General features: G+C 42.7%; 1 protein-coding gene across 1 annotated transcript in view; it reads right to left on the bottom strand.

The window, feature by feature from the left end:
* Positions 1–2,376: 2,376 nt before the first annotated feature.
* LOC128350829 (neprilysin-like) overlaps positions 2,377–21,819 on the bottom strand; it is an 89,765-nt gene continuing 70,322 nt past the window's right edge. Inside the window, exons 18-22 of the mRNA XM_053309601.1 lie at positions 17,746–17,879; positions 14,552–14,617; positions 7,559–7,654; positions 6,430–6,506; positions 2,377–4,383 (exon numbers count right to left, since the gene is read on the bottom strand). Coding sequence (XP_053165576.1) covers positions 4,284–4,383; positions 6,430–6,506; positions 7,559–7,654; positions 14,552–14,617; positions 17,746–17,879 — 473 coding nt within the window. The 3' untranslated portion in view covers positions 2,377–4,283. The remainder of the gene's footprint in view (positions 4,384–6,429; positions 6,507–7,558; positions 7,655–14,551; positions 14,618–17,745; positions 17,880–21,819) is intronic.

Below are 21,819 nucleotides of genomic sequence, written 5' to 3'. Positions count from 1 at the left end.
ACAAAGTCAGTCATGGCTAAACATCACTGAAATTAATGAGATGTTAGTTGTGACTTTTCTGTTTAGCAGGGGAAGAGCAATTGTCCCTATCCAGCCTCAGCACATCATCCCTTCAATGGTTGGTCTTGTTGTAGCAAGCATGACTTGTCCCCTTTGTAAAGCAGGGTCTGCCCTGATTTGCATTTGAATGGGAGACCATGTGTGAGAGTGCTGCAATATATTACCCAAATGCCTATCACTCTAGGGATAGCACCTGCATGCTTGCATGCAGAAAGTCCCATGCTCCCTCCCTGGCATCTCCAAGACAGGCTGAGAGAGACCCCTGTCTGCACTCCTGGAGAAGCTGCTGCCAGTTGTTTGTAGACAATGCTGAGCTAGATGGACCCATGGTCTGACTCGGTAGAAGGCACCTTCCTTTGTTCCTGTGGTGCCTCTTTTTAGATTGTGAGTCCTTTGGGGATAGGGAAGCACCTAATTTTATTCATTAATTTTTCCTGTGCAAACCACGTGGGGAACTTTGTTGAAAAGTGGTATGCAAGTATTTGGAGTAGTAAAAAGTCCCAATATCTTAACATAATGTTCAGTGTTACATCTCCATAACGCTCTGCTCCAGGACAGCTGTGGACTCATAAGCAGCCTTGACACTGTTCAGAACCAGCAGCTGCACAAGTTGTGCTATTGCAGTTTCCCCCTTGGTGGCAAATGGGGGAAACTGTGGTAGCATGGCTTGTACAACTACTGGAAGTTTTTCACACCCGGCTTTTAGTTCGCATCTCCTCCAGAATGGTGTGTGTGTGTTCGCATATATCGGCACGTCACACACAATTCAGGCTTTTCATTGTGCATTAAGCGTGTAACCCAATTTATATCCGGGATATATTTTTTGGCAACTTTGAACATGCAGTAAAGTCTTACAGAAAGCCCATGGTGAAGCCTGCTGTCTGGGAAAGCTCTTGGTTCTGCACAGCATCAGGGCTGCTTAGGAGCCTGCAGCAGCCGCCTCAGGGCAGAGCATTACAGAGACTAATGCGGTGCATCATGTCACTCATTAATTCCAATGGGACTTAGTCACAACCAACTTTCTCTGGATACAACCCAAAACATATTACTGAATACTATTATGCCAGCAAAAATGGCCAGGAAGACCCAAAAGAGAGGTACTGATTCCAAATTAAGGCAACTTCTTTTGATTTCATCAGCATTACATTTTTTGCCTCCCATTTCTGTTGTTTTCTGCTCAGAGTAAGCAATTCAATCTCAAGGTTGCCAACATATGTGCGAAGTGACCCTCCAGGGATGTCTCACACCTATTTCCATTTAATACAACCTCCCCACTCTTCTCCATCTGCCCATCTGTCTCAGTCTACTCAGCCTCTTAACACTTGGTTAACCCTCTCTGCCATCTCTTGACACTCCAACATGGCAAGGTATAGAAATAAATGTGACTCATATTATATCTTGGAAGCAAGTGATGGGGGAATGAATAATTGAATAGCAGCACTACTTCTGAGAGCATGCAAGTGACTAGAAACCACTAATTCCAGCCAGTACCCTGCTATGCAGCATGGAAAAAATTTTCTGGGAGCTACAGGATTGTTGTGCATTGTGTGAGGATCAAATTATACTAAGGCGGAAGTGCGGACATGACCCTGGAAATCAGGCAAGTCCAAATCTAAAGATGCACTTTCTGAAGCGTGCTCATTGGCAAAGCATGGGTCAGCCTTCTCAATGGTGGCCCCAGGTCTCTGGGACTCCCTGTCTCTCACTTAGGTTTGCACCCTCCCTGTGTGTGTGTTTTTTTTTTAATTCAGTGGGCCTTCCCCTATGCATTTCTCTGTGATTGCCCTGTTTTAATGAATGCCTTGTCCAGGATTTCTAAGATTTTAGAGGTTGTATTTTTAGATGGATTATGTTATAAGCCACCATGACTTCATTTGCGAGGAATGAAGGCATATACATCTTTTAAAGAAACAAATAAGTGGTACTAAAGTATATAGTAGTACTATGGTTTGCCAAATCAAGATGAAATTTGCATATAGGACTGAAGAAAAATGGCAACCTTGTAAATAGGTGACCAGGCACATTCATCTCACACAGAAGCATTTCCCCATCTCTATTCAGTCCACATTGAGATTTATGATGGTGTCATAAATGCAGAACATCAGCTTCAACGAATCAGATTATCCATTCATCACAAGGAAGCTGCTACTGCAGACACAGAAAAAAATGGCTGCCATAAGCAAAGAGTTCCATGCACTAGCAACCCTTACTGTATGTATGTAAAAGTAATGAATATTCAACTCAGTACTGTAGAATGTGTGAATTTGTTACTGCAATATGTGTCCTCCCCATACAAGTAAAGATGGACTGCAACCATTATAGGCAATAAGGAGCATGTAGTTTATATTTAATTATCAAACTGTTTCATCAGATGACAAATTTGAAAAGTAAAATGCACCCAAAGTGTTCAAATGCTCAGAAACAGTCCCATCCAAGTCATCGGAGGTATCTGGTATTTATTTATTTTGGAAACCCCAATAAGCTTCAGCACCAGAAGCAATATGTTCATTGGCCATCTGCTGGAAGGCAATTGAAAACTATTGTAGCAGATTTTGTACTATTAGGAGTCCAGATATGTAAATGGTTACATCTGTAACATTTACTGGAGGAAAAGGTCCTGTTAGTTCAAAAGAACATCACACACATTAGGTATATAGTTGCCAGTATTTGTAGAACTGGTCTCTAAGAGTTCATCTCAAAATTAGTCATCAGTTTGTATACCCTACTAGTAGAGATCTCTGGTTTGAAAGTTAACCATTTGTTGAGTGCTTTGTACCCTGACACCCCAATGACATCTACTTGTAATAATATATAACAATTTGTGTCCCATGTCGTTCAGAATTAAATATAAAAAGCATGATCTTATATATTATTACAAATACTATTTTTTCTTCCCACCCCCTCAAAAAGAGACCAAGTTTTGAGATAAGGCAGGAATATCTTAGAAAAAAGATGGATTTTCTGAGTATACCTGTAGAGATTACAAGATATGCTTAAAAAAATAACAGATTATCTACAGTATCATTTTGACTGGAAAGCAGCAAACAAAAAATTTGGTCAATATTTCATCACTTCAGTAATGTACTGTTAATCTTTGGGTTATTCTCATGTGAATGGTTTCAAATAAAAATGGAACAAAACAAAAGAGGCCTTAGAGTGGAGTCTACGGGTTACATGCACCCTGCATGGACAGAGGCCCTACAAGTGTTATGTAATAAAGGCAGAAGGGAGAAAAACTTTCCTTCACTACTCATTTCATCAAGACAAAAGCAGCAGAAGCAGTGAGGAAGAAGGCCTATTTGGTGGCTTTTCCTCCATCAAAAGTGGAGCGGCTAAACAGGGCGTGGGAGACAGTACCAAACACATATGCCCTGATCCTGCGAACAAAATGAGTACATGTCAGCATTATTTTGAAGGCCATTGCAAATCTGGGTGCAGATCCCCACCTGCGTTGCTGGTTTGGCTGGGTGCATCTTTTTTATTAATGAGGTTTTATGTGGGGCCATCAGTTGTTACATGTGACTAGATGGGGTCATAGCTGTTATTGCATGAGGTTGTCTAGGTGTGAATGAAGTTTTCGAATGCACTCAGTTGGAGTGTTTGCACACACTGAATATGAGGGCGTCAGCAGATCTCTCTTTGATCTGGCCCTGCAATTTCTAAGGCCTTCTCTGAAAAACAAGGATGTTAACTGAATTCAACGCTCTTGATGCAAACTCTTGACTCATGGTTCTGATCTCTGTCCACGCTAACATGTCACTTGGTATAGCTTTCTTTTGTCTGATCAGATGTATTAGTACACATTCACAGGACAGTAGGTAGTTAAGGCTGCGATGTTAAGCACACTTCCAGGGAAGTAAGTTCCACTGAAGTCAGTGGGACTTGCTTTCAAGCAAGTATTGATGAACAAGCTAAGACATAAAACCTGCCGGCCAAATGACAATCAGAATTAAACCGTAACATTGTTGAAAAGTGAAGAAGCCTTAGGTATGCAGTGGTTTTTAAGTTTCCCGAGTTTAGTTGGAGTAGTAGTTGGCATTTGCTGCTTTTAGCATCTTTTTTTCCTTTCCTTTTCCCTTTTCTGGAGAATGCATTGCTTTGGTGCACTTGATTTGAAGTCTCTGTTATTGTTCCTTTTGGAGCCAGTTCACACCTGCCACCCTCAGAATGTTCCAGACTTCTGGGAAGCTTGTCCTTCTCAGGTTGTACTCTTTGTACCTTTGTCACCAAACACGGCATTTTTTCACAGGATCCATGTATTCTGTGTTGGTGCATTTAAAGGCCTCCGAAAACTCGGGCGTGTTCTGCAATGTCCCTAGGACCCTTTAAAAGAAAATGACAATGCTTTGGTACTGCTGGTTCTGCTTCAAATATAAGCATTTAAAACGTCAATCTTGCTTTCATCCAGTTCTAAAATGCTAGTTCTAAAGTGTTCCCAAATAGATCAACTACTTTATTATTATTCGCTCACATGCTGCGCAATGCAACATGGGTGGTAGGAGCCGCGCCTGCACTGCTGTGTCAGTGGAAACCCTGTTGATGGAGTTGCTCACCTGGCACAGAGCTGCGCAAATGCAGCTCCACAGTGGGAAGCCTGTTATTTCCAATAGGTGTCTCATTGCGCAACTGCATTTATGCAACATAAGCAGGGTCTGCCCTGGTATGCATTTGGATGGGTGACGTAAGATATTCCCCTCAGGGGATGAGGCCCTTGTTCAGTGGTAGAGCATCTGCTATGCATGCAGAAGGTCCCAGGTTCCATTTCTGGCTTCTCCGGGTAGGGCTGGGAGAGACTCCAGCCTGCAACTTTGGAGAGCCACTGCCAGTCAGCATAGGCAGTGCTGAGCTGGATGGACCAATGGTCTGACTCCATATACGGCAGCTTTCTAGGTTCCTATTATACGCTTTTCAACAGAAGAGTTGTTGAACGTGTCATTTCTTTGGTACTAACAACATACTCGGCCTTGACTACAAGGCAGAAACAATATTTCTTGGGCTTCCATAAAGTTTATAACTTGCCACACAGAAACAATTTCTGCTACAGGCAAAATGTCCTATACTTGGGTAGCACAGGCAAAAGGGGTTGTGTCACACATGGGCCAGGGGTGTGCAGGATTGCACCTTTAGCTATTCCATTTTTTGTTGTTGTTATGAAGAACTTCATTTGTCTAGCTATTCATTCAGGAAAATCACTTCAATTTTTTACTCAATTATTATTTCAGTCATTTTTGCAACTTTCCATTCTCCATAGACTCTAATGAAGTGAAGCTGTTCCATTAGAATTTATGGGGAAAGAGAGCACACAGACAGACAGGACAAGTTTTCACTTTTCTTGGTTTCCCCAACATGTTTCAAGAAAAAGCACTCTCAAAATAAATATAGAAAGATCTCAAAGATGAATAAATCACACATTAAGCCAGTGTCTTAGCAACTGCAAGAGACTAAAGCAAACATGATGACAGAAATTATTCTTCTGCAGAGTTCAAGAGTTTGGAATAGGACTCCCGAGGGAGAAAGTCACAGATTTCCTGATATAAATTCAAGAACACACCCACATGGAAATACCATTTTTATGCCAGCTCTGGGAACAGTTGCTGCTTTCACTAAATATTTCATTATGTGGGATCTAAGCAATAGTTGTTTGATAGTGAGAATTTGATAGGCACAAAAAGAATTTGATAGGCATCATCTCTTTCAGATATTATGTGAAGAATATCAAAGCATAAATGGCCAGAATGGAACAGAGCATGCATACACCATTTTGAAGGTAGTACAGGACTGAGGAATCTTATAATATTTTTGTATTTTCCATCCATTATTAATCCATTTTGATTTAATGAAACAGAAAACACTGATAAACATCCAGAATAGTCATGACTAAGCCCCACTGAAATCAATGAAAGAAAGTTAGTCATGCTTAACTTAAATCCCATTCATTTCAATGGGACTTAGTCGTGACTAACTTAGTCATTCTGGTAACATCTCCAAGATTGATTTCTGGTGCACAGCTGAAATCTATAAACAGCTAATTACTATAGAATTAAAAAAAGAAGAGCCCTGTGGCTCCTTAAAGATTAACCAACTTGTGGTGTGAAACCTTGTAGGCTTCACTGTCCAGGAAACTGAGAGCCAGCATGGTGTAGTGGTTAGAGTGCTGGACTAGGACTGGGGAGACCCGAGTTCAAATCCCCATTCAGCCATAAAACTAGCTGGGTGACTCTGGGCCAGTCACTTCTCTCTCAGCCTAACCTACTTCACAGGGTTGTTGTGAAAGAGAAAGTCAAGTATGTAGTACACCGCTCTGGGCTCCTTGGAGGAAGAGTGGGATATAAATGTAATAATAATAATAATAATCTTGAAAACACTGACCTGAATTTGCCTGGGCTGTGTGCGTCTGTTTTGATGGCATTGACAGCATATTCTGGCCTGTATGTTCCACACCATATCTTCAAAAACAAAACAAAAAGGATGGTTACAAAAAGGATCATTTAAGAGCAGTGCCACTTTTATTTTACTGAGGCCTAGGGCCAAACTACTGTTAAATGAGTCAATGAGGCTGTTCACACAACCGAAAATGAAGTAGGACAAGTGTCCTACCCAGGTTTAGGAACTGTGTGTGCTCTCAAGTTTTGGCTATGTGGGAGCAAACAACTAGGTCGGAAGAGGGGGAAGTGACTGTGTGGGAGGCAGGAGCTGGGCAGGACTGATTTTCCTCCTACCTTGGTCAAATGCTGGGTAGGATGGTTCTGTCCTACCCAGCTCCTGTCTCCCACACAATTACTTCTCCTTCCTCCTACATACTTGTTTGCTCCCACACAACTGAAAACTGGGAGTGCTCAAGCTCCTAAACCTAGGTAGGACACTTGTCCTACCCACTTTTCGGTTGTGTGAATAGCCTCAGTATGTAACTTGACTCATGAACAGCAGCCACAAAAGGCCAAAGCTCAGATCAGGACAATGATTTGCAGATAGGGGGCATTTAACTCTTTACTTTTGCATTGTTTGCCTGCTAAAAATCACACCACCAGAGCAGTTATTTAACCTCAAAAGTAAAGAACAACCCCCACTCCTGCAATGCAGTCAAGATCCACTTTGCGTTCCACATGGCTGCAACTCATGAGTTAAGTTAAGCACCTATAAAGCTGATGCTTTCAACACCACCTGTAGTTTGGCCCTTGTTCAAGCTTATGACATGAAAGTTAAAACCAGGACAGTGGAAGAACACATTCAACCAGCAGCATGTTACAAGGTATCTTTTTAAAAATGTACAGGCCCACATGCAACTGTGCTTCACAGAGTCCCCTCCTGGATGCACTCATGTGCTTCGCTGCAATTAATTTCATCTGACAGGCCACTCTCCTCTCGGCCCTGCCATGAAGGCTGCTCGACTTGGCAATTCTGCCAGTTTATATTAAAGAGAGCCTGCTGTCTCCAACCTAACTGTGAAATTGTAACTCAAACTAATTCTCAAAGCTTTCAGTCAAGCAGAGTATAATACCTGTGCAAAGTTCAGAAAGAACAGCTGCTTATGGGTGAAGTCAAGACCAGGAAGCAGTTTCTCTTCTCCGTTCTCTTTTACGTAGTTCAGATAGGCCTGCCAAATGAAGAGGTAATGGGGAAAGGTTATTATTTCCTAAGAGTCATAACAAGCTTGACCGGTGGTGAGAAGGAAGGGTATGGCTTTACCCTACTAAGTTTACCCCCGCCCCCGGTCATATTATTAAAATGAAATGAAATGAAATGAAATGAATAATAATGATAATGATAATGATAATGATAATGATAATAATAATAATAATAATAATAATTCGATTTCTATACCACACTTCCAAAACTGGCTCAGGGTGGCTTACACAGAGAAATAATAAATAAATAAGATGGCTCCCTGTCCCCAAAGGGCTCACATTCTAAAAAGAAACACAAGATAGACACCAGCAACAGTCACTGGAGGGGTACTGTGCTGGGGGTGGATAGGGCCAGTTACTCTCTCCCTGCTAGAGAGAGAGATTCCTGCCTGCAACCTTGGAGAAGCCGCTGCCAGTCTGTGTAGACAATACTGAGCTAGATGGACCAATGGTCTGACTTGGTATATGGCTCACAACACACACACACACACACACACACACACACAGAAAGCAATAGCCAGTTTTCACCTTTACCTACCAAAACAGTCATGCCTCATTCTTTGCATTGTGGTTCAGTGGGACAACTCCAAAAGTAGGCAGTCCCTACTTCCAATAGGCGGTGATGTCATCAGCTCTCATATTCTTTGATAGTGCTGGGAAGGCAGGCAGGAGAGTGTGCAAATCTTCTCCCGGCCATGGCCCCCTGGAGGCCAGCTCCTTGTTGGCGCTGGAGAGCGAGGGGGAACAGTGGCATGTGTGCTGGTGGCTAGCGGGGCACCAGTATTTGGTTTTGGGTCAAGGCAGGCAGGTGAGAGGACTGGCCAAGGCAGCTTGTGTTCTTTGAACACATCCACCTAATTACAGATATGCTTCTGGGTTGCAAAACACTTCAACTCCAATCAGCTGATTTTTGCTGATTTATTAATATTGCTTGTTGAACTAACCTTTAGAGCAGATATGCTGGACAGCAGGGAGAACTTTTGGATCTATAGGTTGAGGATTTTAACACCTTATGGCCTCAATTTGGAGGACAATTAATGAAAATTAGCTCAATGTCCATCTGTTAGTCATTCCCACCTATCTACCTGCCACAGAACTCTTCTGCCACAACATTCAACAGTCATCAACCTCGCACAGTAGAGACATGCACAAAACTGCGTTTCTTGGCTCAGTTCAAATCCAGACTGGATTAGAACTGGACTGGGCAGGCTCGGTTTTGTTCCCTCCAGACTGGCCCCTGGTTTGGTTTGAGCTCAGACCAGTTCGGAACTGGTTTGAAGCCCTACTGGCAAAGGGGAATCTTTTTACTGCAGTAAGAAGGGAAGCCTCATTAGGGAAGTCTCCCCACCCCTTTATTGGTAAAGAGGAATCCTCGCCGGATTCCCCTTTGCCGGTAGGGCTTTGAGCCAGTTCTGCACTGGCCGGCCTGGATTGGTTTGACCCCGAAATGAACTGGGATGAGTCCGGTTCAAGGTCGAACCTTCAAACTTAACCAGTTCAAAGACGAGCTGGCTTGATTTCCAGCCAGCTTGCACATCTCTATCACACAATACTACTTTTTAAGCCAGCAATTGCTGATGAGGGCAGGAGCTGAAACATCCAACCCACATTCTCCATTTATCTCTGTGGTCAATCTGCTCTGCAATTTTAAATATATACATCCCTTGTGGATCCAGAGTCACCCATTTGATCTGTTGTTTAGTCATTTTTTTTCATATATCTCTCTCCCTCTCCACCTTTCCACTATGAAAACAACATCCAAGTCAGCTCACAAAAGCAAAGTGGATAACATGATGTGTACAACTTTGTGATGATGCACTTCAAGGCTGCTGCGAACTTCAAAGCAAACCCTGATGCTGCTATGATTGAGCAGTTCTGGAAGCAGCTCTTCTGGAGTTTCCTCCATTGTCATGAACCCAAAAGGAGCTACCAGCAAAAATGGCCAGAAGGCAATGTGACATAAATGTGAAAAAGGAAAGTAACGCCACTCCTAACAAATGAGATGGAATTGTGCACCACGCAGAGCCTTTGGATAGGGTGGTATAGAAGTGTAACTAACAGACAGACAAATAAATTTGTCTGTAGTTGAACTTTTTTTTTTGCCTATCAGTGCTTGAGGCAGGTCACATTCCAATAAAACAAACAAACAAACAAACAAACAAACAAACAAACAAACAAACAAACACATACAATTGATTTATACAGATAAATAGTACTTAAAATAAAGACCAAATGTTAAAATCTCCCACCAGTGTAACTTCCACAACTAAATTCTGGCTCAGTTATATTAAGAGCCTTTTTATACTTCATGTCCATTGTGAAAGTACACTGGCATTTGAGCATTGATTACAGTGTGAAGAAGAGACAAACATCTCCAGGCAAACAACAGGAGATGAACCAAAGAGCCACAGCTCAGTACTCTTCCAATGAATTATTTCTAAGGGTCTGAGATGTCCCCCACACCCTGCTTCATGCTTCAGGAGTTTACCCAGAGGCATACAATAGTGCCGCATAAAGTGTGAAATGGCTCTAAGTCTGGTATTGCTTTTGACATGTTGGAGAGTTCTGAGTACTGTTATGACTAATTTTCAGCCTTGAACATTTTCAGGTAAAAACTGGGCTTCTGCGGGATGTGGAAACCCTTCACAAATGGCACCTCCCTTTGCACCTTTCAGGTTTCCTTAAGCCAGTTCACAGCCACAATATTATCCTTCTATCCATCTGTCCATCCCTCTATCTATCTAATTTACATACTGCCCCATCCAACCATCCAAATGGCTCTGGCACAGCAGCAAAAACAAAGCCCGTGAATCGCTCATTTTAAAAACCATCAAAACAAAACAATTTTAAGACAGTTTTAAATCATTAACCATTAAAAAATTTAAAACTAAAAACCCTGGAAGGCCAGGCCAATAAGCCACTGCACTGGAGTTAGTTTTAAGACTTCTTCACTACACGATCTCAGCCAGACAGGGATCACATAGTGATCCTAATATGATACTATTACTGTGCTACTGGCCTGTCTCACTGCAAGATATGGATGACATACAACTCCTCCAAGACAGTGTAAAGGGAAATTTAAAAGCAAATTAGTGCTCCTTTGAGGAAGACTACACATAGCCTGAAATACGTTGGGACCCATTAGTCCATTAGTAAGCATTGCTTCCTGCGTTTGAAAGAATAACTAAGGGCAGATATAAAGTATTAAAACAAGTTAAATAAATTTTAAAAATAAGCATTAAAATAAGTATTAAAACAAAAATAAATTATTTAAAAAGATAACATCTCTTAGGTATCCTATGCTGGTATCATTCATCTTGGCTTACAATTTGTCTGAAGAATGTACAGTGAAAGATAAAAGACTTGTAATCTCTGTATGGACAGCAAAAACAGTATGATCCTTACTGGAATGTACTTTGTTCTGGACATTCAGCTAACTTGACTGAGTGTTCTGTACTCTTTAAATTAAATTGAATTAAAATATAGGACAGGAATCCTCTCCCCCCCGCCGCTCATGACCACACTTAAGAAAGGCTAAAAGCCATTAACATGTTATTAAAATTATGTTTAAGTGACACAACTCCCTTATTTTTCATTGGAATTAATTTTTCTTGTTTCACATTGCAGTGATAGACAGGGAGTAAACCTTCAATTTTCCATAACTATCCCACCATCACGAAAAACTCTTCTTCCAAAGCTACAAATCCAGAGACTATTTCTTGTTAGCATCAACTGTGAAGTGTGTGTGTGCGCACACACACACACACACACCTTTCTATAAATGTCCAAGCAGCTTTCTTCAAGAGAAAGATACACACCGTGAGGTGCTGGGAACAGACTTTCTTTAAGTGGTGGGGTGAAGTTGTGTGGCAGAGTGAGGGTCAACATTAAATATGAAAAACTGGTCGGTCACAGCAAATTTACATAGATGTTGCACTAAGTGAGCATAACCAGTTGCTGGGAGCTTCTTCCATAGTGCTGTGAGTTTGTTGTTTGGTCACTGTTAAAGGCACTATAGCAACAGTTTTCCCTTGAAGTGACACAAAAACTCAATGTTTCCTATGGCCATAGATGTTCCCTTGAATAGCCAATTCACCTGCAAGCAGTGAATGGATAAACCCATAGGCTTTAGGGTTGCTTGTGGGGGGGGGGGTGCTCCTCATTTCAGCACTTATTTCTATTAGCCTTAGACCCCTCATAACCTTAATCTGGTCCTGCCTGCAAGGTCAGGATCTGAGATGAGGTCTTGGCAGACTGTGTGTCAGAAATAGGAGTTGGAGTTTTGGAAGAGAGAGAAAGAGTGTGAATGAGCAAGCAGAGATACTCTAGCTGGAGTCAGTTGTAAGTGGGGGTGGGAATGGTCTGGATGCAGCCTTGTGGGGGTTATGCTCACTGGAGCATCTCCTGCTTGTAGCAAGAGTGCCTGTCTGCCTCCATTCATGCACTGCTTTTTTAGTTGTATACATGCTACAAATAATACCTGGATCACCTAAAGCTCTCTCATCCAAAGCAACTATAACCAGAAGTGCTAGCCCTGGAACTAATCCCACCGGCCTAGAACAGCCACTACAATATGAATGCTTTTAATGTCCAGCTTTATTTCATGGTTTCAGACACCTTTAAAAGGCTCCTTTGCTGACCTTCCTTACAGGGTGTGACATGCAGTCAATTGCAAAGAACAGCATTCCACACACACAGGGGCGGAGCCACCATTGGGCGAAAGGGTTCAAAGAATCCAGGCCGCCAATGGGGAAAGGCTGTGGCTCAGGCTCCATAGGAGCCCAGAGCTAAGTCCCGCCCTCCCACGCCCGGGCTGCCGAGAGCCCGGGCAAACCCTTTGCCGGTTATTTCAGGCAGCTCTAACTGCCCAATAGAATGTATTTCCCTTCCACTCTCTCTCTGGAGGGAGAGAAAAGGGAAGACGTCCTGTTAGGCAGATGACCATGCTTGAAATGAAGAGCTGAAAGCCTGTTCCGGCTCTCGGCAGCCCAGGCCACGCCCTCTTGTCATGTGCCTTGTCATGTGTGAGGGGGCATGGCCTGGGCTGCCGAGAGCCGGAAAGGGCTCTCAGCTCTTCATTTCAGGCAGGGTCGGCTGCCTAAAAGGACGTCTTCCCCTTTCTCTCCCTCCAGAGAGGGAGACGAAAGGAAATACGTTCTATTGGGCAGTCGGAGCTGCCTGAAATAATCTGCAAAGAGTTCACCTGGGCTCTCGGCGGCCCGGGCATGGGAGGGGGGCATGGGAGGGGGGAGTTGGCTCTCTGGGCTCCTACAGAGCCCGAGCCACGCCCCATGCGCGTGACGTAACGCGCACAGGCATATTCAATTGGCACTGCTGAGACGCAGGCCGCCGCTCGGCTGGCTCCGCTCCTGCCCCACCCCCACACCCCGCTCACTGAAAAGGCAATAGTGAAGAAAGACTTCTGCTAACTGAGCAAAGAGACCTTTTTGAGTGGTGATTCTCTTATATTTAGCAGGAAGAGAACAACTGCCCCATCCAGCCCCAGCACAGCATCACTGCGGTGGCTGTCGCTGCTGCCTGTCTTATGTTTCTTTTTTGATTGCGAGCCCTTTTGGGAGAGGGAATCGTTCTATATATTTATTCTTGATTTTCTTTGTAAACTGCTTTGCGAAGTTCTGCCTTGAGAACCTTTGCTGAAAAGTGGTATACAGGTTGAGTATCCCTTATCTAGACATCCGAAATCCAGAATGCTCCAAAATCCGGACACCACGCCGTAACAAAAACAAAAAACAGAATGCCTCACTTACAGATTCCCAATTTTGCTGCTTTAAAACATGCAGTCAAAACTTACTTATTTCAGAAGGCTGTTGTTAGTGACATGGGGTTTGTCTGTAATTCTCTCTAGTTGCGGCTCTGTTTTTATTGTGAAGCTTTTTAATATTTTTGATGTTTTCGCTTTGATGCTAGAAGGAAAAGGGAAAGCCTCCCTCCTCCACTCCCTGCTCAGTTTGGCGCCTGCTCTATTGGCATCTGTTTTGGCGCTTTGTTGGTGCCTGCTCTGTTTGGTAAAGGTACAGTACAGGGTAATGTCAAAAATGTCAAAAAGGCCTGTAGTTATCGTAAATGCAATGCTTATTTGTTTTTATACTTTAAATAAAACCTAAAAAGATAAAATACAGTAACCTTTCGTGTTTAGACTTGGATCCCATGCCCAAGAAATCTCATTATGCAAATATTCCAAAATCCGGAAAAATCCAAAATCCATAACACTTCTGGTCCCAAGCAGTCCGGATAAGGGATACTCAACCTGTATACATATTCACAATGTGGTGTATGTTGCTTTAAATGGTATTGCTCTCCCAGCACACCTAAATATATATGAAAGAGATTTATGCAGTTTGTCCTGGTGAAGAAGCATTCCTTCTACCCAGAATGCTCTACTTGGCCAGACCATTTTGGGTCCTGGTTATCTCTCCTCTTTTAGTTAATAAACTGCCTTGTCACTACAACGGACTTCTGTGTGTTGGACTCCCTGCTGTTACATTACACACTGTAGTAGCAGTAGCAGCAAGAATGAATGAAGAATAGGGGAAAGGAAAAGAGAATGGGAATGGAGCAGGAGAAGGAGAGGCAGAGAGGGAGTACAGGCTGGCAGATGCATGGGTAGAACTACTCTGGTAAATAAAAATTTTCATTTTACAGAGCCATGTGAAAAAGAACCTGACAAGGGACTAAAGGCCATCTGACACAATTTGGAGGCTTTAATAAACCAAAAGCAACGCCAATTTGCGGTTCTACTGTGGTGGCATATAAATAATTATTTTTTAACACCAGTATTTGAGTGAATCTGTCCCAACCACAATAATCTGAACTCTGAAGATGGAGAGCAAATGGACATTTCTCACCTTGTATGATTGTCTAATGCCACCATTATCTGCAATGTTTTCGCCAAGCGTGTTGATTCCACTGAGCTACAAAGAGAAAGAAGAAATGAAAATGCCGCTGGCGTACTTGTAGAAAAAAATAATCAGTTCCAGGAAGCACAATGATTCAGTTTCAGGTCACATGGACCACCGAGAAAATTTAGATGTGGAAAATGAAGTTTGAAGAAAAACTTTTAGAAGGTATTGACTTCATGAGGGGATTTGGTAGAGGGCTAAGTAACAGTTATCACAAACACTTGGGGACAGTAAACTCTGAAATAAGAATGTAACTTACATGATTATTTTTGGAGCCAGTGTGGCATAGGTGGTTAGGTGTCAGACTAGGACTGTGGAGACCTGAGTCTGTCACATACTCATTAAGTTCACAGGGTGACTTTAGCTAGTCACTCTCTCTACTTCACAAGGTTTTTGTGAGAATAAACTGGAATGGGTAACAACCCATATGTGCCACTCTGAATTCCTTGGAGGAAGGGCAGGTTAAAAATGTAATAACTATAAATATTCTTTCTGGCCTCAGTATTTTGTGATGATGTTGATGTCTATTGAAAAATAACATCAAGGCATAATAACAAGATAGAGTTGTGAAATGTGAAGATGTGTGCACTCAGATACACTGCACATCACAGTATACCAAACAATGAAAATTTCGCTAAACTACTGATAAACAGGACACACTAGCTGACATGTTCTGCATTGTAATGCAGGTGTTTCTGAGTCACCTATACTGCTACTGGTTCCTAAGAAACTGCCGATCATCTTGTGAAATAGCACAAATATGTAAAGTGCACCTTGGGAGTGCTACTTACATAAGAACATAAGAACAGCCCTCTGGATCAGGCCCAGGGCCCATCTAGTCCAGCATCCTGTTTCGCACAGTGGCCCACCAGATGCCGCTGGAAGCCTACAGGCAGGAGTTGAGGGCATGCCCGCTCTCCTGCTGTTACTCCCCTGCAACTGGTATTCAGAGGCATCCTGCCTCTGAGGCTGGTGGCGGCCTGTAGCCCTCCGACTAGTAGCCATTGATAGACCTCTCCTCCATGAAGTTATCCAAACCCCTCTTAAAGCCATCCAGGTTGTTGACTGTCACCACATCTTGTGGCAGAGAATTCCACAAGTTGATTATGCATTGTGTGAAAAAGTACTTCCATTTGTTGGTCCTAAATTTCCTGGCAATCAATTTCTTGGGATGTGAGAGGGAGAAGAATTTCTCCCTATCCACTTTCTCCACACCATGCATGATTTTATAGACCTCTATCATGTCTCCCCCCAGTTGTCTTTTTTCTAAAGTAAAAATCTCCAGGTGTTGTAGCCTTGCCTCTTAATGAAGGTGTTCTAGGCCCCTGATCATCTTGGTTGCCCTCTTCTGCACCTTTTCCAGTTCTACAGTGTCCTTCTTTAGATGTGGTGACCAGAATTGTACACAGTACTCCAAGTGTGGCCTCACACTTCTTTCCAATAAATACATTATTTCCAATATACATTCTTTCCAGTATAAGTATTGCTCTTTAGGTGTGGTGCACAAGACCACTAGCAGTTCCTTAGGAGCCCATAGTAGTGAGAGTGGCTCAGAACCATCCCTGTTGATGCAGAACACATGTCCTCTGTAAGGAACTAGTCTTTGGTACTACACAGAAGCTGTGAAAGAGGCATTTCCATATTGGGATCATTAAGAAGGGATTTAAAAATAAAACTGCTAATTTTATCATGCTATTATACAAATATATGATGCAGCCACATTTGGAATACTGTGAAGAGTTCTGGTCATCATATCTCAAAAAGGACGTCATAGATACAGAAGAAGGAAACCTAAATGACTATGGGGTTAGAGGACCTTCCTTATGGAGCAAGGCCTTGTAGTTAAGAAAAAAGGCGACTGAGGGGAGACATGATAGAGATTTATAAAATGATCCATGGTGTGGAGAAAGTGTACAGAGACAAGTTTTTCTACCCCTCTCACAACACTAGACCCAGGGATAATCCCATCAAACTGATTGCCAGGAAATTCAGGACTGACAAAAGGAAGTACTTTTTCACACAGTGCATAATTAATCTGTGGCATTATCTGCCATGGTATGTGGCAATAGCCACCAGCTTGGGTGGCTTTAAAACAAGCTTAGACAAATTCATGGAAAACAGACCTTCAATGGCTACTCGTCTCGATGGCTATATACTACCTCCAGGCTCAGAGGCAGGATGTCTCTCTGAATATCAACTGCAGGGGAGCAACTACAGGAAAAGGAGTATGCCTTCATCTTCTGCTTTTGGAAATCCCAGAGGCCACTGAGAGGCCACTGTGGGAACAGGGGAATGGACCACATAGATTTTGGGCTTGCTCCAGCAAGTCTCTTCTTTATGTTCTTATGAGTCACAATGTGGCTTAGATACTGAGGGTTAATATTGTTTTAGGCTATGCTAGTAGGAAGAGATTGCCAAGGTCTAGGAAGTTATAGTTCAATTCTATTTCCAGTTATTAAAAACTGGAAAGTTTTTATTCCTTCTGACCACAAACCAACATGCCTAAATCAATGGGTCAAATCCTACAGAGATGTAAGTATGCTTAGATTAATTGAATTTAGTGGGATTAAGTGAATCTAGCTCTGCTCCGGATTTAGGAGCCCTTACCTAATGGCGCAGTGGGGAAGTAACTTGCCTAGGGAGCAAGAGGTTGCTGGTTTGAATCCCACCTATATTGAGCAGCAGTGATATAGGAAGATGCTGAAAGGGATCATCTCAGACTGCGCGGGAGATGACAATGGTAAACACCTCCTATATCCTACCAAAGAAAGCCACAGGGCTCTGTGGTCGCCAGGAGTCAACACCAATTCGAGAGCACAACTTTACCAACTTTACCTGCATGTTATTTTCTGTTTTAAGTGCCAAGAACAGTATTTATTCTACTCTGGTTGCAAACTGGCATCTTTAGAGATGACAACAATTTAAGTATGACCTTTGTGGGTTTGTGTCTTGGGCTTTGTATAAGGAAGCAAACTTATTCTCCAGCAAGTATATGCATATATGTCTAGATTTTCGAGAAGGTGGTGTTCAGTCTCCCAACTTCTTCCCCAAACACAAGCATTTCAGTGAACAATGAAACAGATAATATACATATCAATGTAAACATAAACATTCATTTCAATAAGCAAGAAGGGACATACATGTTGTCCATCAGCCAGATCCCATGTGAAGTTTCCATATTGGTATACGATGCACTGAGTTTGGTCCTTAAAATTTTTAGCAGATTCTTGACTCCACCACTCTACAAGGTCCCCATTCTCATTATAATTTCTACCTGAAATAACACATGCACATAAGGAAGACGAACTGATTTTCATGAATATATTGGCTGGCATCAGGAAAATGATTCAAAGTAGTCCCATTGAAATTAAAAGGACAAGTAAGGCATTTAATTTCAAGGGGGCTATTTTGAGTAATTTCCTCTTCATGTCAGCCATTGGAAATATGAAGTTGTGTTATACTGTGTCAGACCATTGGTCCATTTAGCTTAATATTGCCTAATCTTACTATCATCAGCTCCCCAAGACATGAGACAAAAAAGGTCTTTCCCAACATTGCTAATTGAGAATCCCTCCTAGACACTGAATCTGGGACTTTATATGCCCCAGCATGGCCACTACTACTGAGCTTTGGCCCTTTGGGGCATTAAAAAAGAAATAGGCAACTCCTTTGCTTGCTCAGGGGAGTCTGCATCAAATGTGCTCATTTCCAAGCCAACAGTATAGTATAGTGTAGTATTGTATTTATTACATTTCTATATACTGTCCAAAACCTGCATCTCTGGGCGGTTTACAATTAAAATTTAAAACATCAAATCACTTAACAATTAAAATCATTAATATGTCAATGGGATGTTGAGTTTCAGTGAAGCTATTTATATTCATCTTCAGAACTATGACCCACCTATTTGCATAATGCCTATTTGCATAATGACTCTAGAATAACTAGTTTGGGGTGGGTGAGGAAGGAATAGCAAAGAACATTATTAGGGGAGCAAAGATTTTGTTATACTTTAAATACTTACAGAGGTAAATTATGTTGTTAGTTTATTTACCTTATTCATTCATTCAATCATTTATTACATTTCTATATCATCATATATCAATTGCTCATGGTGGTTTACAAAACAAAAATAAAACCAGAATTACATCTGAATTAAAGTGGTTATTAAAAAATGTCAACAATTTAAAACAGCTGAACAACAATAAAAACCAACACAATTAGTCAAAAGCTTAGTCAAAATGTGTCTTGAGCACTCTTTTTTAATTAATGAAACTTGCTTGACATAATGAAGCTTGCTTGCCAGTTCTGGATGGGGTCACACTTCCCCAGAAGGAACAGGTATGTAGTCTGGGGGTGCTTCTGGACACAAAACTCTCCCTGGTGTCCCAGGTTCAGGCAGTGGCCAGAGTTGCCTTTTATCAGCTTAGGCTGATATGCCAGCTGCACCCATTTCTTGAGATAAATTACCTCAGAACAGTAGTACATCTGCTGGTCACCTCCAGAATTGATTACTGCAATGTGCTCTATTTGGGGCTGCCTTTGTAGTTCGGAAACTGCAGTTGGTCCAGAATGTGGCAGCCAGGTTGTTTTCTGGCTCATCTCGCAGAGACCATATCACTCTTATCTTAAAAGATCTACACTGACTGCTGATAAGTTTCTAGGCAAAGTACAAGGTTTGGGTTATAACCTATAAAGCCCTAAACAGCTTGGGCCCTGCGTATTTAAGAGAACATCTTCTTTGCTATGAACCGCACTGCCCATTGAGATCATCTGGAGAGTTTTGACTGCAGTTGCCACCGGCTCATCTGGTGGCTACTCAGGGATGGGCCTTCTCTGTTGCTGCCCTGAGGCTTTGGAACACACTTCCTGCTGAAATAAGAGCCTCCCCATCTCTTACAACTTTTAAAAAGGCAGTCAAGACACATTTGTTCACCCAGGCTTTTAATTAGATATTGCTTTAATTGTGTTTTTAATAGTTTTAACATTTTAAATTTTAATTGTAATGTTTTAATCTTTTTATCTGTTGTTTTTATAGTTTTGTTGTAAAGCACCCAGAGACTTGCGTTTTGGGCAGTATACAAATGTGTTAAAGAAATAAAGAAATAAATTTCAAACATATTCGGGAAATGGGCCAGATTCCTCTTAGAAAATACTAGGCCTGTTCACACGACCATTTGGGGGTGGGTAGGATGAGCACACCCTATCTAGATTCTGTTCCCAGCTTTGGAACGAGGTAAGAAGAAGAACCATCCTTCTTAGCTAGGGCTAAGCAAATGATCAAGCTCCCTGCCTCCTACCTTGTTTCTAACTCACACACAATCAGAAAATGGGAGTGCGCGCAGCTCCCAGTCTTGGATAGGAGGCTTCTCCTACCCAAGTTCTGAAAATGAGCCTATGGTTTCATCCAGCCCAATTGCTGGCTAGGATGGAAGCTAAGAGGTTGGCCTGGCTCCTGGGAGGTCGGAGGAGTCTCCTATCTACCGAGCTACACTGGCTGCTTCTGCTTGTTATGGGGTAGAGAGATGAGTGAATGAGGTTTCTTTATACAACAGAGGCTTTTAAAAAGAGTTAATTGAAGTTATAGGGAAATTACGGTTTTAATTTCTGTTTTCATTTCTTTTATGTTGTTGTAAACCACCCAGAGGCGGACATTTGGGCTGGTGCACAAATATAATTAATAAACCAACCAACCATGACTGTATTGTCTAATACTTTGCTGTTAGGTTCATCCATGCAAAATACACTGGGGCTATTCTCACGAGCAGCAAAAATTGGGCTAGGATAGCTTAGCCCGATTTTTGCTGCTCGGGTAAACCACCGGGCTCGCAGGCGAGCCCGGTGGCTTACAAGCAACTAGCCCGCTTTTGTAGCCCTCCCCTAAGCCTGGGTTTGTGGAGCAAGCGCTCTGCAAACCTGGGCTTCCCGATTGTGAGTAGTCGTGGCGCGGCTCCACGACTACTCATGAGTAGATCCCCGGAGGGGAGGCAGAAAGCCTCCTCCCGGCTCCAGGGGTCTCCCCAGTATGCCCTGCACACTCACGCAGGGCATACTGGAGCTTCCGGGGCCATGCGGCCCCAGAGCTCCTCAGCCCCCGCCGGCTCCGTCATGGAGCTGGCAATCATGTGGTCGGCCAGTCTGGCTGCCCAGGGCCCCCGCTGTGCTGCAGAAACCAGGTCTCACTGATCGTGAGACCCGGCTCACTGTGTGATGAAATAATATTTACTCTTCTTTTGGATTAATCTCTCTTTCTAGTCCTCTTCAGATGTGAGCGCTGTGGGAGCAAACACTTGTGAGGGCAAAAGCCAGGAGGAAGTCCCACCACCCCATTGTCAATCACCCCCTTGTGTCTGACAAACATACTTACAGCACTGTTGGTCTGAAGGGGGAGGCACTGTAAGTGTGTTCAATGGTGATTCCATGAGCTGCGGCACCTCCCCCTTCAGACAAACAGTGTGGTGTGAGGGGGTGCTTGATAACGGGGCGGCGGGACTTCCTCCTCACGTTGGCCCTCATAAGTGTAAGCACCTGCAGCAGTCCTAACATCTGAAGAGGGCTCCAGTCAGCTGCTTTGCTGGCTTCAGGGTGAAGAGTAACTAAGGTACTTGATATCTACAAACATTCTGCAACTCAAAAGTAGCCAGCATGCACATCTCATGCCATTTTGCCTTTTCCATTCCATTGGAATCAGCAGAGTAGCTGGACAGGACTAAAGTGTGCCTAGATTAACCCTCCCAGAAGGATGCAAGGAAAAAGGCAGAGAGTAACACATTTGGCACTATTGCATGATTGAGATTCTACTCATCTGCTTTGGACATCAGGATGCGGGTGCTGCTTCTGAGGTTATTTTATGTTGTTCATGTGATGCTTTGGTTATTACTTTGTGAGTGGTTTCTTCCATTACAAGAATTGACAAGATGCAGCAGGTTTGTGCACTGATTTGTACACCTGCTTAAAAGAAGTAACTCATTGGCTGACACAATGAGGGAAATTATTTAGAGTAATCCCATTGAAAATCATTTCAATGGGACTTCTTTGAGTAATTTTCCTCATGTCATTTTGGTGCATCCTGTAACATGTGACACCAATCTCAGTCTGTGGGGAATTTTTCAAAGAACTTTTTTCCACAGTGATTGCAAATATTTGGCGAGGTAGTAGTGCTTGTCACCTAATTGGTGTAGCAACATTTCCGGTACTGGGTGGATTTTATGTTA

The sequence above is a fragment of the Hemicordylus capensis genome, chromosome 3 (genome assembly GCF_027244095.1).
Source record: "Hemicordylus capensis ecotype Gifberg chromosome 3, rHemCap1.1.pri, whole genome shotgun sequence".
Classification (NCBI taxonomy): domain Eukaryota; kingdom Metazoa; phylum Chordata; class Lepidosauria; order Squamata; family Cordylidae; genus Hemicordylus; species Hemicordylus capensis.
The sequence above is the reverse complement of the archived record's forward strand: the minus strand, read 5'-3'. Positions and strand labels throughout refer to the sequence as shown.